General features: G+C 42.9%; 1 protein-coding gene across 3 annotated transcripts in view; it reads left to right on the forward strand.

The window, feature by feature from the left end:
* CELF2 (CUGBP Elav-like family member 2) overlaps window positions 1–14304 on the forward strand; it is a 405408-nt gene that overhangs the window by 88713 nt on the left and 302391 nt on the right. For 2 of the 3 annotated variants that reach the window (XM_030322971.1, XM_030322973.1), the window contains exon 1: window positions 6831–6939. The exons of the other annotated variant lie outside the window; for it this stretch is intronic. In XM_030322971.1, coding sequence (XP_030178831.1) covers window positions 6866–6939 — 74 coding nt within the window. In that variant the 5' untranslated portion in view covers window positions 6831–6865. Of the gene's footprint in view, window positions 1–6830; window positions 6940–14304 lie in introns of those variants that run through there. 3 annotated transcript variants of the gene reach the window in all.

Here is a 14304-nt window from a genome sequence, read left to right on the forward strand (position 1 = left end):
ACTTCTAACAACTTCCCTCATATCCTCACTCATCTGCCTTTTAGTTCATGAGGTCTTTGAACTAAAGCATCCTATGCCTCACTTTTCTAAGGCTTTAAGATGTACAATGGGAATAGACATTGGCAGGGAAAAGAGAATTTTAAAGCGTTATGAAATTGAAATGTAACTTTTTATCTACAAGAGGGGCCAAAAGATGTCCTATTGTAATCATAACTGGTCAAGGCACAAATATATATTGTGCTCGACATGAGACGTAGTCTCAGCCTTCTAGAAACTCAAGACGGTCATGAAAGGAGAGAGAACAGCAGGTAGAAAGGAACCAGTGGTGCGATGCAGAGGAAGGGTAGTTCAACTGGCTGGAAGGGCAGGTGACTGAGAAGGAGAGAGCAGGTGTCCTTAGACACCCTGGAGATAACACCCTGGAGTTATCTTTGTTATTAAAACGAAGCAAAACAAAATCCTAAGCTTCCTCTCCTTTCTTCCTCGGACCCAATGTCTTTCCCATCTCTCCTGCTCCCTAACCTTGCCATATTCCTATGAAATAGGGCAAATATAGCTAGTAGCCTCCAGAGAGTATTGAGACGGAGCTATGGGTACTGTCAAAGTTGACATTCAGCAGTGGAGATAAGATAGAACACTTGCCACTTAGTGTGAGTAGATAGCTATGCCACTTTTCCACGAAGATTTTGGGTAGTTCTTATAAGGGGAAGAAAAACATTTTTTTTTTTTTTTGGCCTTAATGGACTTCAGGGGAATTAGCATCAAAAGCAAATTTCAATAAAAAGTCATTGGGGATTTTCAAAACCCTCTATCATAAGCTAAAAATAGCTAGAGATTTGAACCATATTATAGGGAAAAAATAAATTTCCTGTACTCAAAACCTTAATGTATTTTCAACCTACATGTCATTTTAATAGCTTTGTTATATAATTGCTGTAGGAACAATTAGGTTAACACATTGCACTTCTTATAGGAAGATCATGGTAGAGTTTGAGTTTTCAGCCCTTCATCCCTATGAGGAAATGATGGCCGCGCATATGACAAAGGTCTAGCTGATGAATCAGTAAATTAAATGACGCGTTCCCTGGTGTCATTGACAGAATCAAATGCACAATCAAACAGGTTGGGCTCTTAAATCTTCTAATCTTTTTCATTCAGTTTGAAAGTAGCGTTTGCCTTCAAGAATCTGATCTGCACGCCCCGTATCAGGTGGCTTCTGATCCTAGTAACCAAAGCTCTTTGAAGGCGATCCATCATCATTGTGGGTAAAGTGGATTCATGTGTTTTGTTTTACAGAAACCCAAGCTTTTGCTCTTAATCTTCACTCTTCCTCAAGATGTATTTGTTCAGAAAAAAAAGAGAGAGAGAGAGAGTTAACATTCAGGCAAATGGGGCTGTCATGCCTTCTGAGATTGCCTCTCGAGTTGAGTTGAAGTTTTGATGGTTGCCAGGATCTGTCTCAGACAGCCCCACCCCAAGGCCTGAAACCCCCATTTCTTTTCCTTCACCCCCACCTGTTGCTTCTCTCTCTCTGGACCTCACGTCCGCCCCACTCCTGGACCCACCCGGCTGTTGCTACTCAGCTGTTGAGTTTTGTCAAGCAGAAGTTTCTCTTTTTTAACTGAACAACACGTGACAGTAAGATGAGCACTTGTGGCCAATTGGGGAAGACCTTTTGTGGGGGTTGGGGGGGGGGTGTCGGAGGGCAGATTGCCAGGGAATTAAACGCCTCATTCTGATAGGTATAAATTTTGTTCCTGCCGCCAGACTGGCACCAGATAAGGGTACCGCGTGTAGCCTGACACATCTCAGGATCTTCAAGAGGCCACTGGAACATTCCGTCAGAGGTTTTAACCGAGTGCCTTTGTGTGCGAATCACCACGCTAGACCTTCTTCCTCTGCCTCCGATTTCTCCGTTATTCCCCATGCTCATCTCCTGTGTACTCACTTCATGGGACACAGCTTTGCATCCTCCCCCTCCCACCCAATGGTAATGTCTGGAAAGGAATCTCATGGCTCACTCCAGAGACAGCTGTTCCTAGTTCAGAAACCAGCTTTGGTCAGGGCAAGGCAAACTTGATTTCTCTCGCAGATAAGCAACCAACCACAACTCTCTTTACTTGGGTAGTCACCTGCCTCCTCAGACACGCAGCTGTAGAGGGAAGCTTCTGGCATTGTTTAGCTTCCATCTGAGAGAGAAAGCTAAGAGGGGGAAACAAAAAGAAGGCAGCAGCAGTATCATGGAGAAGGGCAAGGGGAAAGGCAAGTTAGAGAGAGAAGTGATGAGCTGGTTGGGCTCTGGGTCTGACAGACCCACAGTGTTAGCATTTCATCCCCTTGGAATGGAAGCTTCTGGAAACTCTAGAGGGGCATCTCATTTCGGAGCACGAAGGTATGTATACAAAGAACCGTCTTCATTTTGAGGGCCTCTTCAGAAGGAAGATAAATTCACCATTATGTATTTTTGCTCTATTAAAAACAGATTCAGAAAAACACAAGATTGCAAAAAGCCAGTAGCAGCTGTTCTCAAGGGAGAGTGACTACTTAAAATTCCTGTAAAAATGTAAAATAAGATTCTAATAACTACTTCATCTTTATTGGCATTTAATTTTACTTAAGTCATTTTAGGGATGTGACAAAGTCACCATTCCAGAAGCTTTCAATGGAAAATGGGAGGGGGGCGTGTGTGAATAATAAAGTGATCACTTTAAATTTATAATTGGCGATAAAAGTCTTTTTAAGGGATGCCTTTATGGGATGAAGAAAAGATGTATTTCAATGTATCGCTTAAGGATCTGTTTGGGTGTTTTGAAGCACATAAAAAAAAACCATTGTTTATTTTTGCAAGTTACTAATGAAACTGGAGAAAGCCAAGAACAAACACATGGCCACAAAGTCAGATATTCTCTCAGGTAGTTAACATTCATGTGGATTTCAAATTTATTGGCTAGAAACGATAGGAAATCTCCTTATAGGGCCTGTATGTCTTGCTCCAAATGGCCCTGAGCACATTAGGCTTTTTTTTTTTTTTTAACCGAAACAGCTATGTTAATAAAATTTGAATTCGAAAATGTGATAGGGCAAAGATGTTTTGGATTCCAGTTTGTAATGATGAGCCAGAAGTGGGGGGGCGGGGGGGAGGGGGAGACGCTTTTGTGAAGATGATATGATATCTATGATAACATAGCTGATGGTGTTCTGCTTTTAAAGAGATTGCAATGTAGGACATTGTGTATAGGAACAATTAAAAAATGGAAATTTATCATGAAATATACAAGGTTATCTGTAGGGGGAAAAATTGCTTATAAACGCTAATCACCATATAGCAAGCACCAGTCTCTAACTTACGGTATAAACTTTCTGCAAAAATGTTGAAAGCTTTTTGATCAAGGGACTATATTCTGGTTTGTTGATTGAGTGGGGTGACTGGGATAGTATTTTTCCCTACAGTGTGTACTCTATGTACAAATGCATTTATTAGCATGCTGTTTCTATTGAGATTTTTTTTTTTTTAATGCCAGTGATAATTCAGTGCGCAAACAATGACCATTGGAGAAAACTCAGTTTGAGATGAGGCATGGGGGTGGGGGGAAGCAGCTTGCTGAAACAGCACAGAGCACCCGATTGCCTTGGAAGGCCTCATATAAAATGAGGTCATTCAGAAACTTTCCCTTGAAGTGCTTCCAATTCTTGAATTGCCTTTTGTTTGGGAAATGAATAGCAAGTTGATTAAAAAAAAAAAAATAGACAATTAGAGAAGGTAGGGGGATGGGCCTAGGAAAGAGCTTAAGGTTTTTCTACAATGAAGCTAAAACTATGAGGAATCTTCATTGTTCCCAACAGACCCGTCCCCAGTGATGTCAGCACACAGTGGTGTCACCAACCAGGTCGTGTCCACGAGAGGGGCCCGCTGATGGCCTCATCCCTTTTCACTGCTGTTGATAAGATCCTTGGCTATAAAATAGCTCCATTGAACCCGAGTGAACAGCGGCCCAGCGGAGCTGTCTGCCAAATAACACCAACTGCCAAACATGATACCTGATGGCTCATTACTGCATGAAAATTAAAAAAGGGGCCCCATTGAGTTGTTTCTAGATTTTGTTTTTTCCTTCTGCCAAAGCAGTGAAACGGGAAATTTACGCTTTTCATCAGGTGGTATTTGGTTGGGTGTTTTTGTTTTGTTTTCGTTTCTAGACTCAAGAGCTTTTGAAATTTGTATTTTTTAAAAGGACTATTGTGTATGTGCTATGATCATGGAAACAACACCCTGTGGAGGGTGTGTGTATGTGTGTATTTTGTTTCTCTTTGGCACCTGCATCAAGTGCCTGTGCAATCACTGTATTATTTATGTATTTGGCAGCCAAACGATTTAAACTCAGCTACACTCCATAAGCGTTCCTTGGTTCACATCATCACGGTATCCCATGTAAGAGTGGGTTTTCTTTTTATACTTGACCCTGGTTTTGCTTCTAACTTTAAATGGCAGAAGCAAATGTGCTTTGAAAACTCTGGTACATACACCGTAGTTGTTAAATAAGGCAATAACCTATGCACTTGTAATTCTTTCTCTATGACCTACTTACATACTACTTCACCCTCCTTATAGTGTGATTAAAAGCTGCTTTGAATCCACTATTGCCTCAAGGGATTTGAGACTAGACTTTAACAAACTGCTGAGAAGGCTTAAGTCAGTAAGAGGGCTTCCCTACAGCTTCTCCCAACTAATTCACATGCAATTAAAGAGAAAATAAATATTTCAGAAGTGTACATGTTAATGAAGCGTCTTATACCTTATAGAATGGAGATACGTATGGAGTTTTATTCCACAACTGATTTGAAAATATTTTTCTTTTTGACGAACGCGGCTGTGTTTTGCTTCTGTTCTGGAGGCCGGCTATGCTCATTCTTAAAATGAGTTTGTTATACAGTTGGCTCATTATATACATTTGGGATTTATATAAATGTACGAAAACCAAGAACTGACCAGGTTGGTCTCATTTATCCAGTTAATTACTTTATTAAGGTTATTGAAAGACCAACAAAATCCTTATCATTTCAAAGGCAGTCAATAGTAGCGAGGAGAGGGAGTAAGCTGAACTCGATACTATCAGGAAAAGTTTGGGCATTTTGGGTCTAAGAACTCATTTCATTGCATCTGTTTTTCAATTTCTGTTTTTCAATTCCTTGTGAACTTAGACCTCATTCCTCAGAAAGGCAATATTTTAAAATGAAGGTTAGTCCTAGCCCTGCATCTGTCTTGGAATTAGAAGTGCCTTGGTCAAAGCCAGATATACTGTTCAGCTGAAGGAGGAAATCAAGTCCATTAAGTATGTATGGACTTAATTGAATACTCCAGGCCTGTTACTTCATATTACTCAAGCCATCCATCAAGCCTGGATTTAAAATTGATAGGTGGATTTAAAATTGGTATATAAATATTTGTTTTCATTCATAATCTCAAAAGATGGTCAGGTCTCATGATCGCACAAGAAGTTGTGAGAAAAGATCGTTTCTCTGAATAATGGTGCCTGATACATCAGGCTTATACCTGGTGTATTTAACTACACGTGACTTAGTTGTTTAACCCTCTGGCTACCGTGACCGTATCCCCAGGCGTGTGCTATGTCCTTACAAAATGAGAGCGATTACCATAAGAGGCAAACTGTAATTCTGGTATGCAGTTTATGATGTTGCTTTAGCACATGAAATATGAGAAGTTTTACATCCTTGCATCCTGTGACCTTGTGAAAAGTTTGCTTTCCTCTAAATAACCAAACAAAACGATGACAACAGCGAATTAGAACGTCACTGTATACTTACCTTTCAAGAATTGTTGCAAATCGCTTGGGAAAATTCAACTCCCTGCTTTATTCCTTTGAGATTTTCGCCATTTTTCACCACTCCTATTAGTCACGTCACACATCTTAAACGGATGTTTAGGCCTCATGGCCGTTACGTTACAGCTCTCACAGTCTTTCGATAAAGTCCGTTGGTTTTTCATCCTTAAATACCAGAAAAGGACAAATTTGTTTCCTTTTTAAAAGAAAACGTGATTACCGTGATTCACATTTTTCAGTCCCTTATCTGAACTTGTGCGTTTTTCCAAGATGATACAAAGGAAATGTAATTGTGTGCAGATTGAGTCCTCTTTGTCCTTAAAGCATTGAGATAAGTCCCTAAATGTCACTTGGGCCGTTTATCTGATAGTTACTTTGGCCAACCCACGAATGCTAGATCAGTTATTGTTGGGAGTTCATACACTGGCTAGCAGATCGCACCGAGGTGCGTTTCAGCAAGCACTCGTGAGGGTGCCCTTTCTCCCGGCTTCGGCTGGGGACTTGGGTTTGGACCGTCATGGGAACTAGGCTTTGGCAACACAGTGGCACTGATCTACCACAGCGGTTATTCGGGCCTCGTGCCAGGCGCCGTGCAAATGGGGGAACTGAGCGGAACTGGACAGAGGCTGCGTGGTGAACTAGTTTGCCTTGCTGGAGGCTGGGGACCCCAGGAAAGTCTGGCTATTTTTAAAAGCTGGTAAGCTCAGCTTCCCCAGCCGCGGGCCTCGGGCGGGTCCCTCCCTCCGGGGGCCGGGCGGGCGGGCCCGCAGGGGTTAAGCGGCGGCGCGGCGGGCGCGGAGCTCCGCCTCCGCTCGCCGCACCTGGCGCTCCGCAGACCGTCGCCGGGGCGCTGGATTTCGGAGGGGATTGGCGGAGAGCGGGAGGGGAGAGAATGTGACAAGTGCCGGCTCGGGCGGCCGCCGGGAGGCCGCGCGCACCTGTCCCTGCCCATCTCGCGCCGCCCGCGGCCGCTCGGACGCGCGCACAGCCGCCCCCCGCCGCCCGAGCGCAGAGCGCGCGCCGAGAACATGACTTCTGCCTTCAAGCTGGATTTCCTCCCGGACATGATGGTCGAGGGTCGCCTGCTAGTTCCCGACAGAATGTGAGTGCAGCCCCGGGGGGCACGCGCGGCCGCTCTCCCCGCGCCCCCGGCCGGGCGGCTGCCGCCAGGTCTCGCTCCCGGAGCCCCCGAGGAGGGCGAGGGCGGCCGGCGGCTGCGGCTCGGCCGCCTCCCCCGGGTTTGTGAGCCGGCGCTGGACGCGGGGAGCGGGGCGAGTGTCCGGACGTGCCGCGCCGGGCGGTGCGGGGAGCGGGGTCGGGGCGGGGACCGGGACCCGGACCGGGGTCGGGGCGTGGGTTTCAGGCGGCGGCCGGCGAGCGGGGGACCAGGTGGGGACCGGCGAGCCCGACGCGGAGTCCGGGGGTCCGGGCGTGGGGTCCGGTCGGCGGGGCGCGGCGTCCCGGGGCGGGGTGCGCGCGTGCACGCTCGTGTCATTTGAAATGCGGGTCTGGTGGAGCTCTCGTGGCCCATTTAAAGATCCCTTCTTACCATATTGCCCGCTCCTCTGACTTACATTTGCAAAGACTCTTCGCCGGCGGTGGGAGAAGTGGAAGGAGAGGAGAGAAGAGGGAAAAAAAACGGGGTGGGGGTGGGGGAGAGGGGGGGTAATTATAAAGCGTTAAAATAGCCCGGTGTACTCTATTGCAGAAATTAGAGGTAATTTTTACGTAATCATGGTGGTTCGTCTGATGTGCAGTCTATAATTTAATAATTAATGTGGTTCTGGTTGTTTTACACGTCGCCAAACTAGGGTGGAGAGTTTATTGGGAGAAGTACGGAGCTGGGATTTCTGAGGAAAGGAAAGTATATCTAATTTTTCTCTGGCTCGTTAGTCTCGATAGGAAAGTTTCTTCTATCAGCTCGGGCGCTATCGAGTCAATAGCATCCACTTGTATTTCAGGCGTGTTACGAAAAAGAAACCTAAAAGGATTGCCAGAAGCGGGTCTGAAAGGTCTGTGTCCATTTTAGACTTGGAATGTACAAAATTGTCTCTGATCGGGCAAGAATTCTGCCAGTGAATCTAGGCTACAAGTAATCTAGTGAAAAAACGACGGTTATCCTTGCTAAGAGTACATATAAAATGTTTCCTATTCTACCCGCTCTACGACTTCACATCCATATTCTTTCTGGCACCTTATGTACCCTTTGCAGTTTTTAGACCATTCACAGCTTTCTGACCCATCTCTCTGGCAGCTCGCTTTCCCCTACGGTGCTAGATTCATTTGCTAGCATGTTAAATGTTATGAGTGAAGAGATTTTTGAGAAGTTCCACGGTGGCCAATTATTTGAGCCCCTAGGATTAAAAAAACAAAAGTGGGGGGGGGGGGAGGGCGGCTGATAGAATCTGTTAAGTGCGAATTGTCCTTCCAGTCGATATGAAGAATGTTAACTTGCTTGTACACACGATCAGGTTCATTGTCCCAACTAAGACAATCAGATAACGTAAATTAAAATATTGAATTTCCTTTTGGCAATTTTCTCTGGGAAATTAATCTTGATTAGTAACATTCCCGTGATACTTGTTTTACAAGATCTCTGTCCTGTCCCCCTTAAAATATACGTGTGTGTGGATATATAATACTTGTTTGTGCATTTGCTATTGAAAGTTTTGTGGTTTCTGCTCTCCGGAGCAGGAGCGTCGGGAGGAAGAAGTGGCTTGATCATGATTGAGTTTTCAGTCACCTGCTACTTAGGTGACCAGAAGATCTCCATCTAATGAATGCTCTGTGAATTTAATGTGTTAATGGTCTCCAAAAGATGCTGTCTCTTGTCAGTTAAATTATGAATTATGAAAGTTTCGTAATTTGTCTTTTTCGTTTGGTGGATGAATGTGGCTTTTTCAAACTGTTTGCTCTGAATAGAGCCTTTGTATCTCAGCCATGGAGTCTCCTATGCAAACCCTGGTATAACTTACTACCCCCACTTCTCTTCCAGATGCTAGTTATTTCCCAATGATATCCTTTGGAATCAGACCCCCATTGTTTTCAGTGCTTGCCAACTCTTGCTTAATTGAACTTTTTAAAAAAAAATAAAAATAGAGGATTTGTAAATAATTTGTTTCCAAGATAACTATTATGTCCTCTTAGCCCTAAGAGTACTGTAGCATGTTTTCCAAAATAGTTTGTAATTAACTAACATTGGAGACCATCTTTGGGGAACAGAGGTGTGTGGGAGGGCGTGTGACAAGCTGAAAATGCTTGAAGCCCACCTAGCACTGTGTCTTATTGCCATATGCATGCGGTTGAGAAGATAGCCGTGCAGATTTATTGTTTTCGGGACTGGTTGTCACATATGGTATATTGCCATTTGGACTAAATTGCAGGCGGCTGAATATTGGCCTATTCCTAAAAGGGACCTAAATAAAGCATAGGGGCTTTTCTGGTGTTGATTTTCTAAAGCAGTAGGACATATTTTCAATGGCATTCTCCCACAAGAATATATTACATAAGTTTGCAAGATGTAATATGTTTGAGTCCTCAAGGCAGATGAACAAATAGCTTTTGAGATGAATTATTACGCTTGATGGCCCCATGAGCCATCCAGTGTTTAAAGAGCCCAGATCATTTAAGGCTCTGCACTGGCTCTGAATTGTTGGGACATATGCTTCAAAGTCTTGGCGTTTTAAGCCTTCAGTATCCAAACTGTAAATGGAAATAGACCTTTTAAATAATCTTAACTACTGACGTTTTGTTGTCTTTATGCTACTGTAGAATATCGATTGCAACAAAGCATAATGAAGGTAGAGTAGGAACTGATTTCAAAAATTCTATTTTAAGCTTGGGCAGTTAGTTTGGGATGGGTGTGGGGATGAGGGTTTTCCTTTGTTTAACCTTTTCAATGATCACATATGCGTTCAGGGGTTTTAGATGCTTTTCAATTTTTAAACAGAAGAATCTAAGAAATCACGTCTTAGAAATGAGAAATTGCAGGTGGAAAAAAATCTATAAATGCAGCTTTAAAATTATTCCGATTTGTGATGTTAGAATAAGACATCAAGAAACAAATTAAAATGAAATCTTATTCCCCCCACCCACCCACATTCAGTAAGTAACCTTGTTGGAAATGAGAAAAGTTATCCTGAGTGTAAATTCATCAGTTTGGTGAATTCACCATTTTTGTTCATTAGGTCCTCCCGAGTTAAGATAGCTGGAAAAATGTCAGTGTCCAGTTAAACTGAAAGTGGCGGGGGGGGGGGCGGGTCTAGGGGCTTTCACCACTCAAGTTGAAAGGGGCTTTAGAGACCATCTGGACAGACCTCGTTTTATAGATGAAGAAACTATCGTAGGGGGCAGCGTGACCACTTCCGGAAGGCGTCGTAATTACTGTTTTCTCCCTTTCCCTCAAATGATGAAAACGTGAGTCATTAATGGAATACCTACTGTGTACCAAGGCACTTTATATACCTGTCTCTAACCTTAGCAATAGATCTGCTGGGGGCGGGTTATACCCATTTTACAGGTCATGTTTAAAGGTGTTGTATGCTGCCCATGCCTCATAGGCAGTGAACAGCAAAGCTGGGGTTGGCTTGTGCGTGTGTTACATAAATGCAAGTTCACGTGCTGATGGGGAGAGAAGAGAGAACTGTGGATTAAATATATGACGTAGATTTTTACCAGAAATCCAAAATTATGCCACATGAGAATGGTTGAGCATTATAGGAAACATGTGTGACTCGTTCAGAGTTGACTTTCTAATTTGATTCAGATTCACACTATTATCCATATATTCATTAAAGAGAATATATTTTAATTAAAAATATTTTCTGGTTTACAAGGTACCAGTAAGATAAAGATGGGATTTGAAGTATATTCAGAAAATGCCATTACCAGTAATAAAATACAGCAATAACTGGGACTTAGCACCTGATTCTTTGATCATCATGCAAGGAATTAGAGAAGATTCTGCAAAAAGGGTTATGCATATGGATTTTTAAGGAAAATTTTTAAAGTCTACTTTCAAGTGGGATTTTTCAGTGAGCAATACATATTTTAGTATCAGCTGCTTCCTGAGAACAAAAACTCCTCCCATATTGACATTTTGGAACACTAATGTTATCTTTGATCTGGGTTAGAGGTATTATGTTAATTGTTAAGTATTGCTGTTTAATTGTAATTTGCTGGATTGAGATTACTCTGGAATCTGTTGATGAGACACCGTGAACTGGGGGGAACAAGAACCTTGCGAGACAAGATAAAAAAGGAGATAAGATTTTCCGATATGAACCTAGTAATTAAGATTTCATGGGATCATTTAGGATGTTTCCACCTCAGAGCAGTTCTCACCCTCCCCCCTCCCCCAACAGCTGTAACAACAGTATATTTGGCCTCTGATAAAAGACTGCAATCTCCCTCCTTTTTTTTTTTTAACATAAATTTGCAAACTTTGCATTTCTCCTTACCACCCTCCTTTGTGGTTTTGTTGCTTCTAAACTAAATGCTCATTCAAGACAGGTACTGTTGTGGCACGCAGAACCATCTGCTGAACTTGAGTGTTCTGTAGCCAGCACGGGGCACGATCTAGCTCTTGTGCCAAAATTCGGGGTAGTGCTCATTTGTTGAGGCTGATATATGTAGACTTGTCCACAGCCCTGAACGTCACTGTCGCACATTCTCAGTCATCCTCACGACTGTTGAACAATACTGTAAGCATCCTCTGTCTGATTTGCATTCCACTGGAAAACCTGATATTTTCAACACGTTACAAGGAGCTAAATTAATAAGCCATTGACGCAGCATACTTCCTGGGCCGAACTTCATCCAAACTTCAGTCTTTATTTCCCACTTAGAGTATTAATACCAGAGGGGTTCTGTTTTTGGGTTTTTTTGCGTGGTTTTTTTTTTTTTTTTTTTTTGGTTTGGTTTTTTTCAGAGGCTCACATTTTTGCTTTTTGTTTGCAGATTAGGACACCAGAAGGAGTCAGCTGTTTGTTTGGTGGAATAGGTGTGCTAAGCACTGCAGAAGGGAGGGTCTGGAAAGCACTAACGGTTTCCGGTTCATTCACACCAAGAAGTTCCCATGCCCCCGTGTCTGTTTCCACTGTCAGGGAGGGACCGGTAACATAATGGGGCCAGCGTCACTGGCCACTTGTGTGGCAGTGCAGAAAACGTAGTTTTATTTTTCCTTAAGAGAAAGCTCTTGCTAAAGCGAAGAGAAATGGAGCTGCGCATTCCTGGAAAAACCTTTGTGGGAAACAAAAACTAATTAGCGCAGTAAATGTGATGCTCTCAGGTAATTGTAAAATAATTATCCCCCTTTAGCATCATCACTGTGTAATTGTGCCATCCAATATTCTCATGCTCTGAATCTAGATGCGGAGGGAAGGAAACCTCGCTCTCCTCCCGGGGATTTCTTTTTCATTTACTGGGAGCTTTAGTCTCCTTCTAGAAAGGACTTTTAAAGGAAAGGGGGTGACAGGGAGATTTTGAACCACTTCACCCTGGCCATTTGTTCCGAATCGGGACAGAAAATGATGACTCCAACTGGTTTGATAGAAATACAATTCCAGTTACGTGGCCGAAATGCCTGGTGAGCATATTTGAGATTTACACGTTCACAGAGCTACACCCGGAGTTTTATGAACGGTCTGTTTTATGAACTGCAGATTGTATATTATGTTCAGATACTGAGAGTGATACTTTAAAATCAGCTGATCCTTTAAAATGGAATGCTAATAAATATGTAATCCTACGGCTCTCAAAATGACAGATGAGTACAAATTCCGTTTTTGGTTAAATTTTAATTACTCCATTTGAATGAATGCCTCAGAGCCAACTTGCCAGCAAATTATTAGACCCATTTTTTTTTCTTCCTGAAGATTTATGTAAATTAAGTTTAGCCTGTATTTAGACTAAAATATCATTTGGGTTTATTATTACGAAGTTTTCTACCAGACTCATATGGCCTTTTACTTAAGGTCAGGTTTTAAATAAATCTATCCTGAGGAGGACTCAGTTTAAATGATCAGTGCTCCCTTTTGGTCAGCCGAAAGGCAGGAGTCCTACAGACAGATGACCAGATCATGGGATTCCTTTAATAGTAACAGTGCCTTAAAATGGGGCTAGGGGGAATGTTTTGATATTAAGTCTTTTTTTTTTTTGTTAATGTTCATTTATTTTTGAGAGAGAGACAGTACACATAAGGGGGGGCGGGCAGAGAGGATCTGTCAGCACAGAGCCCCATGCGGGCTTGAATTCACAAACCATGAGATCATGACCTCAGCCGAAGTCAGAAGCTTAACCAACTGAGCCACCCAGGTGCCCCTGATTTTAAGTCTTAATAATTGAAGAAGTCAAAGAGGTTTGTGTCCTCGGTAAGAGGAGGTTCTGCTCACGCCTTTGTTAGAACTGTGGACATCAAGTTCCCCCAACCCACTAGCTGCTTTGTCTGACATTTATAGGCTCCAATAGCCTCAAGATCGCCCACTTTCACAGATGACGGTGGTGACTCCTCAGAGGGAATGCAGTTAATTTCAGCTGATTGATTGGACATTTTGACATAACTTTTGGACAGCTTAAAAGCATTTTGGGGGGAGGGGTACCATGGGAGAGTCACGAGTTCTCTCATAGTAGGATCTGAAGTTGTATGATTTTGTGCTGAAATGCTTAATTTTTATACTTTTTTGTAAAGACAGTTCGTAGTTTGACCTAGGCTCGGTTTTTTTTTTATTTTTATTTTTTTTACATTTTATTTATTTTTGATAAAGACAGAGCACAAGTGGGGGAGGGGCAGAGAGAGAAGGAGACACAGAATCCGAAGCAGGCTCCAGGCTCCGAGCTATCAGCACAGAGCCCGGCGCGGGGCTCAAACTCACAAACTGCAAGATCATGACCTGAGCCAAAGTCGGATGCTTAACCGACTGAGCCACCCAGGCACACAAGCTCATTAAATTTTAAGGTGGCATTTTTATATCCTTTTCCATGAATTGTGTCTCCGTTTCTCCTGTCTCTCCCCATAGCTTAGAAAGTTGTGCCCCATTTATCTGCCAAAAATAAAATCAGCTGGTCCTTTCATAAGTTAAGAGAGCAAAATAGCGTTCTTCACTTGGCTGTGGTCAGTAGGCATAAAATGTGTGTGTGTGTGTGTGTTCACATGAGTACATATATGCACATGTGTATGTGTGTGAAAGTACATGTACATGACAAACTACCTCATTGGGCATTAAGTCTTTACTTTCTTGAAATATCTGCCCCTTAGTGGTCTTTGGGTGTAACAGTTCTGAAATTGTTATGACACAGCCTGTGTTTACAGATTATTATCTTCATAACTGAAAACTGTAAGATTTAGAAAAGTTTAGCATCTTGACCAAAGACGTATTCAAATCCGGTCTCAAGACAGTGTTCTGACTCTTCGGCCCAGAACCCCCAAGTTTCTGTTAAAGGTAAGGGAAAAAAGCCCCTCCTGATGGTG

This window comes from Lynx canadensis, chromosome B4 (assembly GCF_007474595.2).
Source record: "Lynx canadensis isolate LIC74 chromosome B4, mLynCan4.pri.v2, whole genome shotgun sequence".
Lineage (NCBI taxonomy): Eukaryota > Metazoa > Chordata > Mammalia > Carnivora > Felidae > Lynx > Lynx canadensis.